The 8,785-nt window shown below is 45.0% G+C and overlaps 1 protein-coding gene across 4 annotated transcripts in view; it reads right to left on the minus strand.

Moving 5' to 3' along the window:
• Window positions 1-8,785, minus strand: part of HOOK3 (hook microtubule tethering protein 3) — a 125,961-nt gene that overhangs the window by 78,628 nt on the left and 38,548 nt on the right. For all 4 annotated transcript variants that reach the window (XM_068234215.1, XM_068234216.1, XM_068234217.1 and 1 more), the window contains exon 4: window positions 4,336-4,386. In XM_068234215.1, coding sequence (XP_068090316.1) covers window positions 4,336-4,386 — 51 coding nt within the window. The remainder of the gene's footprint in view (window positions 1-4,335; window positions 4,387-8,785) is intronic.

Here is an 8,785-nt window from a genome sequence, read left to right on the forward strand (position 1 = left end):
CCTGGTCCCCACATGCAAACATTAGCCCCTCCTGGTCCCCAGTTACAATTACTAGCATAGGAGGTAGATCAAGTGACCTTGAGAGAAAAAGAAAATAGAGAGGCAGGGGCCCAATATGCGAACACTTTCATTCCAGCGCAGGAGACTTGGGCGCAGAAGTAAGCAACTTCAGCGCCATCAGAAGACGGAGCTGAAGTTACTTATAAAACACTATAATTCGGCCTCCAACATTTTCAGGAAGCCAAATTATTTCATTCCCTACCATCCATGGCAGCCTGGAGGGGAAATAGTATTTAATATGGCTGGGACTTGTGCAGCAGCAGGATCAGCCATATACTGGCAGTATCCTGCACCCAAGTCTCCTGCGCCGATTCCTCTCGTACGCCCCAATATGGCATAGTATGTCTAGGAAATGAGCAATTAAAATGGCAAAGTAAATGGGGTATTCACAAACCCGGGTTGCTGGCCAGCCATCACCTTCAAAGCATGTGGGGAAAACCCATCCCGCACTCTGGTAACTGGAAGATTCCTTTGTAGACGGTCACGCTGTCTAACAACAGGTTGGGACCACGGATAGTATTATACATTGGAATATGGCTCCATATAGTCCTACATGCTCACTTTTTATCCACATTGTGATAGACAGAGAATATATATATATATACATACACACACGTGTGCGTGTGTGTACCACCACTGGGCACAGTGCTCTTTCCTCATGCCAGTGTGTGTGCAAAGCATCTCTCCGGCTTCTGGTGTCATGTGACTCCAGATTTCACATGGCAATGGAAGCCAGTGAGATGCTATTGCATGCCCCATTACCCAATCTGGCCTATTGATTATTCAAATTGAAGGGGGACTTCACCAGCCTTTGAGTCTCTGTAAAGCCTCATCTACACAGTACAATTTTCCATTAGATCGGATCTATTAGATAATTTCCAACCGGTCCAATCGGATTGTGTTAGATTTTGCAATGGATTTTGGGTACTTATCAACGCAAAATCTTTTGCAAACTTAATCTGAAACAATTTGGACGTCTACACACAATGCAATTTCTTATTAGATCTATGTAATACAGGGGTCCCCAAACGTTTTGGGTTGAGGGCCGGGTCAACATACTTCAGACTGCTGGGGGGCCAGAGTATACATAAAGTGATGTAGAAGTCTTTGCGGGCCAGACAGTGAAGCATACTAAGGTGACAACCTCCAGTCCAATTGGACAGCAGTGCCACCGACCTGATGTGGAATTTGATTGGAAACCAGCAAATGACTGCTTTCTGGCTTCCATGTGGATGGGTGGTGCCAGCACTGTTAATCTACAGTGGAGGAAATAATTATTTGACCCCTCACTGATTTTGTAAGTTTGTCCAATGACAAAGAAATGAAAAGTCTCAGAACAGTATCGTTTCAATGGTAGGTTTATTTTAACAGTGGCAGATAGCACATCAAAAGGAAAATCGAAAAAATAACCTTAAATAAAAGATAGCAACTGATTTGCATTTCATTGAGTGAAATAAGTTTTTGAACCCTCTAACAATAAAAGACTTAATACTTAGTGGAAAAACCCTTGAGGTCAAACGTTTCTTGTAATTGATGACCAAGTTTGCACACATTTTAGGAGGAATGTTGGTCCACTCCTCTTTGCAGATCATCTCTAAATCCCTAAGGTTTCGAGGCTGTCTCCCTCCATAGGTTTTCTATTGGATTAAGGTCCGGAGACTGACTAGGCCACTCCATGACCTTAATGTGCTTCTTCTTGAGCCACTCCTTTGTTGCCTTTGCTGTATGTTCTGGGTCATTGTCGTGCTGGAACACCCATCCACGACCCATTTTCAGTTTCCTGGCAGAGGGAAGGAGGTTGTCGTTCAGGATTTCACGATACATGGCTCCGTCCATTTTCCCGTTAATGCGATTAAGTTGTCCTGTGCCCTTGGCAGCAAAACACCCCCAAAGCAAAATGTTTCCACCCCCATGCTTGACGGTGGGGACGGTGTTTTGGGGGTCATAGGCAGCATTTTTCTTCCTCCAAACACAGCGAGTTGAGTTAATGCCAAAGAGCTCTATTTTGGTCTCATCAGACCACAGCACCTTCTCCCAGTCACTCACAGAATCATTCAGGTGTTCATTGGCAAACTTCAGACGGGCCTGCACATGTGCCTTCTTGAGCAGGGGGACCTTGGGAGCTCTGCAGGATTTTAATCCATTGCGGTGTAATGTGTTTCCAATGGTTTTCTTGGTGACTGTGGTCCCTGCTAATTTGAGGTCATTCACTAACTCCTCCCGTGTAGCTCTAGGATGCTTTTTCACCTTTCTCAGAACCATTGACGCCCCACGAGGTGAGATCTTGCGTGGAGCCCCAGAGCGAGGTCGATTGATGGTCATTTTGTGCTCCTTCCATTTTTGAACAATCGCACCAACAGTTGTCACCTTCGTTCCCAGCTTCTTGCTAATGGTTTTGTAGCCCATTCCAGCCTTGTGCAGGTCTACAATTTTGTCTCTGACATCCTTGGACAGCTCTTTGGTCTTTCCCATGTTGGAGAGTTTGGAGTCTGCTTGATTGATTGATTCTGTGGACAGGTGTCTTTTATACAGGTGACTAGTTAAGACAGGTGTCCTTAATGAGGGTGACTAATTGAGTAGAAGTGTCTAACCACTCTGTGGGAGCCAGAACTCTTAATGGTTGGTAGGGGTTCAAAAACTTATTTCACTCAATGAAATGCAAATCAGTTGCTATCTTTTATTTAAGGTTATTTTTTCGATTTTCCTTTTGATGTGCTATCTGCCACTGTTGAAATAAACCTACCATTGAAATGATACTGTTCTGAGACTTTTCATTTCTTTGTCATTGGACAAACTTACAAAATCAGTGAGGGGGTCAAATAATTATTTCCTCCACTGTATATGCGTAACACCAATATTTAAAGATGTAGCAGACTGCATCTGTAAGTAATACATTTTGTGTGTGGGGGGCTGGTAAAAAAGCCTCAGGGGGGCCACATTTGGCCGCGGGCCTTAGTTTGAGGACCACTGATCTAATAGATCTGTCTATCTGATGGGAAATTGTACCCTGTAGATGAGGCTTTACTCTGGCCTCGAATTTAAATGGTTCTAAACAGTAATGGTCAGAATACTGCCACCCCCCTCCCCCCTACACGCACGCACGCACGCACGCACGCACGCACGCACGCACGCACGCACGCACGCACACACACACACACACACACACACACACACACACACACACACACACACACACACACACACACACACCTCCAATCTAGCTGTGGAATTGCAAAGATGTGAGTACATACAGCGCCATCTTGGAAGTAGGAGCTACAACACACTAAAAGCTGGGGATTAAGCTATTGTATGCATACTCGGTGGATCAATTATTGATTAGAATTATTGGGCCACAACGTCTAGCAGTTGTAGGACAATGAAAGATTGGCAATAAGATAAACTTGCACTTTTTGAATACAAAAGGCACAGATTAAAGCTAGCAGTGCCCATACATTGCCAGATGGCCAGCAGATTCAACCATCTGATCAGAGAGGGATCTATTATCCACACACACACTGTACACAGATTTCCAGTAGATGTGATCATTAAATCTACTGGAAATCTGTGGAGCGGCCTTTGCCTGGCAGGCTCCTAGGTCTCCCTCCATCTATGTGCTCCTCCAAGCTGTGCAGAATGTTGCAGCAGTGATAAAGCTCACTTGTCTGAAGCGCCAATCCTCCAGAGTCCTCTATTACTGCCAGGGCGCCAGTACACCACGACCCGGTCGCATGTACATACCATAAAGTCACGTGGTACAGTGCTCAGCGGAATGGAGAGAGAAGAAAAGAGGAGTGTCGGTGGTTAGGTACGTGTAAGCGACACTGCACAGCCCAGGCATACATTTTAGATTGGGGAAGGGGGAGGGGGAAGGAGGGCCGCCCGAAGGCCCATCATATTGACTGCTGCTACTGCTGCACACCCCACCACACCCCTTTGACCAAGATCTTTCTAGCCTGTCGGACCAATAGTTTTCTGTCTGGAATGGATCGAGGTGGGCACGTTACAGCATTGATCTCTGGCAAGTTCTTCAGCTTTGTCCATATTAAGAAAATAATTTTTGGGTGAGGTTGATTTTAACCAAGGAAACATCAAATATTTAGGTTAGGGTGGATGGAATGAAGCAGAATAGAGGAGTCAGTCTGTGCAATCTAGGAGTCTATTAGAGCGATTCTATTGACAATTATGGCTCCAGATGTCATTTTTAGGGCACTGAATTTGGCCAGTTATCTTTGCCATACTAATATCAAACAGGCATTACCGCATTTAGATATTTACCTCATGATTGTAGTCCAAAATACCCTTTAAAATCTTCTTTAGATTACTAATCTGCAAGAAAAATAAAATATTACAGGTTTCTAGCAAAGACAGCAACTTCACAAAGTTACAAAAGTAAATTATCTGGGTGTGACAATCCAGCCCCGCGACTCTAAAAGACGTCTAAAAGACGTTAAAAGACCGGTTGCTGGATGGTCAGAAGGTAGTAATGTGACAGAGCAGGCCAGTCCTGACTAATTTGCTCCCGTTACCAATCAGGGAATAGTCACCTCCGATGGTTGGCAGTATGGTGAGCAGACTGACACTAAAGATTGGTCGCAACGCTGTCGACAATATGTAATGTCACCAATCCCGTATTACTAGGCCACTGTTGCCATGCAGGTCTCATGCACTATTATTATTATTATTATTTTTTATTTATATAGCGCCAACATATTCCGCAGCGCTTTACAAAGCACAATAAGACGACAAGGGGAACATAGATACAACTAACAAATATACAGCAGAGTTCCAAGCAGCACAAATATTGTTACAAAGACAGTAAACATTAGGAGGATGACCCTGCCCTTGCGAGCTTACAATCTAATGGGTAGTGGGGGACACACTAGGTAAGGGGGTGGAGGATGGATGAGGCAGTGATTCTTTGCCTCTGATTACATTGTGACAAATAAGTAAATAAAGGGCTATAGAATGTTATAAGCTTGTCTGAAAAGGTGTGTTTTAAGAGTGCGTTTGAAGATGTCCAGGTTTGGAGCATGACGTACAGGCTGTGGAAGAGAGTTCCAGATAAGGGCTGATGCTCGTGTAAAGTCCTGGATGCGAGCATGAGAGGAGGTGATCAGCTTAGAGGCCAGGAGAATTTCTTGGGAGGAGCGAAGGTTGCGGGAGGGACAATATCTTGAGATTAGTGAGGAGATGTGTGGAGGAGACAACTCGTGGAGGGCTTTGTATGTTAGAGTTAGGAGTTTGAACTGGATCCTCTGGGTAATGGGTAACCAGTGGAGAGAACGGCACAGTGGGGCTGCATCGGAAGAGCGTGTGGAAAGGTGAATGAGGCGGGCCGCTGCATTTAGAAGGGATTCTGGAGGCAGATTCACTGTGTACGTAGTAAAAAGGTTAAGATTGGTTAAAGGGTGCCCATATATGTACAATCCCGATTGTATGTACAATCAGTAAACTAAAAAAAAAATATTGATTTCGCGCTGGAAATCGGGTACTTTCACTGCCACCAATGTCAGTGTTGAATGGAGTGGACAGTTTCCAACTAGCTACTCCTGAATAGAAGAAATGGTTATTTACAACCTAGCTAGCAAATCAACAATTTATAATAATTCATAATAAAACAATGCGGTAGTATGATTCTTCAGAGGGCAGATTCTTTGTAGTAACAATCAGGCGACTAGAACAGGCCCAAGACTAAACAATAAAATTGTTCGTTTTATTCTAAAACTACATACACACAGTATACGTTAACCCACAGGTAAATATACCTGTCCGGCAGAACAGATTGGTTTGATAGAAAGAGAGTAGAGATGAAAAGAAACAGAATGATTTAATGTACAGTTCAAATACCGTTATTGGTAGTCCATGCAGCAATCGCAAGTCTTTGGACTAAGTCCCAGATGGCCGATTGCCATGCCTTTGTTAGAAATAATCCAAGTAATTTGCCAGTGTCCAGCTGGCTGCCGGTTGATGTTAACTCAACGTCCTATTTTAACAATTTGACCCTGGCCAACCTGGGCCCAGTTAAGTTATAGCCCCAACTTCAGCAAAGAGAAGTGAGGGCGGGGATCACACCCCTCTTGGAACCTGAGATGAGCCAGCCCCTTCACATGGAGACAGAAATATATCTAAATCATGATAAAAAATCCATCTCCAAAACCGTACAGGTTATGTTAAATCTACTTGTGGAGAGAACAGGAAAAAAAATCGGCACAAGATGTGCGACTGGCAGGTCGGAAGATGCAGGTGCCAGCAGGCAATTGTGCCTCCAGAGAAAAAACTTAACACGATCAGAAGAAAAAGAGGATGTATCTGGGCACCAAATCGCTGAAAAAAATCACCTATTTATTTTACTTCCAACACCTTCAGTGATACATGCAATAATCTAGCCTTACAGCTGTTTCACGGGATGACCCGCTTCTTCAGAGGCAGCAGATAGCTGCCTCTGAAAAAGCGGGTCATCCCGTGAAACAGCTGTAAGGCTAGATTATTGCATGTATCACTGAAGGTGTTGGAAATAAAATAAATAGGTGATTTTTTTCAGCGATTGGTGCCCAGATACATCCTCTTTTTCTTCTGATTATGTTAAATCTAGTAACATTTTCAGGTTGGTCAGAAATTATCAAAACCAATGACATCAAACTTGAGGGGTCTGGAGTGAATTGTGACCCCAAAATGCATATCTCTGCTTTGGCAGGACTTACCGTGAATTTGGAAACATCCAATCGTGCAGTTTGTTCCGAATTTCATAATAAAGTGGGGGTACTTGTGTATTATCCCGTCTAGCAGAACGGGCTCTGCAGTTAGACAGTCTGGGAAAGTGTGCACTGTGCTTCTTGAGCAGCTGATTCACCACAGATCAGCTGCTCCGTTCCGAGGTGCAAAAATGAAATCATGCCTAGCAGAGGATGGTTTCGATCCATCAACCTCTGGGTTATGGGCCCAGCACACTTCTGCTGTGCCACTCTGCTTACATTTGTATACAATCTTCAAGTTTAAGAAGGGTACATTAGTTGAAATAGATACACTACAATCTGTTACAGCAAGGCCCTAATGACACTTTCTCTGCCTCCTACTCCCCTTCCCCCCCCCCCCTCTCCTCTCCCTGCCTCCTATACAATACGGAGCAGCCGGGGACATGCATGTCCCCGAGAGTCGTTCGTCGCGGCAGGGGAAGTAGACATTGCTTCTGCCAGCACCCGCTCTGCAGGAACGGCAGGATTCCCCTGCCGCAACGAACGACTCTCGGGGACACGCATGTCCCCGGCTGCTCCGTATTGTATAGGAGGCAGGGAGAGGAGAGAGGCGGGGGGAGGAGGCAGTGCGAAAGTCGGCGGCTTCATCTATTACATTGACGCCGGCTTCATTTCATTAAATTAACCAAGTTGTAATACATTTGGCCGCAGGGAGACGGCCATAAAATACATTGAGCTTATTGTAATCATTACATTTCTAACATTGGCACACTTTGGGTTCTGGCCGCAACATATACACATGCAAGATGTTGTAAAGCAGTTTAGGCCTGCAATTCAATGTGATTTCTGACCTTAAAACAGTGGTTGGCATCAAATGTAGGTTTTTTATTGAGACTTTTGAGGTGTATCCCACTCAAGCATGTCTCCGTCCAGGTATTAGACCGCTTGAAACATCTTTCCCATCATTTTTGTAGCCAGCATAATTTTTTCTAAATTTTCAAGTTCGCCTCTCCATTGAAGTCTATTGCAGTTCGCAAAAGTTCGCGCGAACCGAACGGCGTTTCAGAGATACAGCTCTTTCCTCAGATAGTACTAGCACACACTCTGAGTGTGTGCTAGTACTATCTGAGGAAAGAGCTGTATCTCTGAAACGCCGTGCGTCATGGTGACCCGGACACACTGATTGATGCTTGTTATGGATTTTAAAGAGCTTTAAATAAAACTGATTTTAGACGGTACAGATCCTGAGATCTTACCCAATATTCTCTTAGACAACCTCTGAGGTCGTCACAAAGCAGCTGTATTTGTACTGACATTACACACAGGTGCACTCTATGTAGTCATTAGCACTCATCAGGCAATGTCTATGGGCAACTGACTGCACTCAGACCGAAGGGGGCTGAATAATTATGCACACCCCTATCCAGAACTAAGTCTTGTGCGGCAGCTGGCAGAACTTACCTCCGTCCCGTTGCAGGCGCGGGATGGTCTCTGGATTTGCCGCTAGTCTGGTCTGGTCTAGACCAGAGCAGCGTCACCAGAACTTCCAGCGCTTGGAACGAAACAGAGGTACGTTCCGCCCGCTGCCAGCCGCCGCACAAGACTTAGTTCTGGAGGGGAGAGCGAGGAAGGGGGAGTCCCAAGGTCAGGGAAGGGGGGGGGGGGGGGGGAAGATGCCCCCCCTTCCCCTGTGTGCCCACAGCTTACCTTCTTTGCACTGCTCCCCTCCACTATAGATACTAGTGTGGATGACGACCAGTCTCTGAAAAAAGCAGGTAGACGTCGTCCACCCTCGACTCGACCCCTGCCCTAAGATTACTTTAGAGCAAGTGCCATAATGTGCTTTATTATACATTTACAGCCAGCTTCTGTACCTCTTGTGCCCACAGAAACCCCAAACAGAGCATGCAAATAGAGACTTTTTTTTTCAAAACGGGAAACAAGTTTTATTCAATGCCATGCCCAACTGCAATTCTGCTTCAAGCCCTATATATGGTAGTCACTGTTTCGATCAAGACAGTCTAATGTCTTGA

The sequence above is a fragment of the Hyperolius riggenbachi genome, chromosome 1 (assembly GCF_040937935.1).
Source record: "Hyperolius riggenbachi isolate aHypRig1 chromosome 1, aHypRig1.pri, whole genome shotgun sequence".
Taxonomy (NCBI): Eukaryota; Metazoa; Chordata; class Amphibia; order Anura; family Hyperoliidae; genus Hyperolius; species Hyperolius riggenbachi.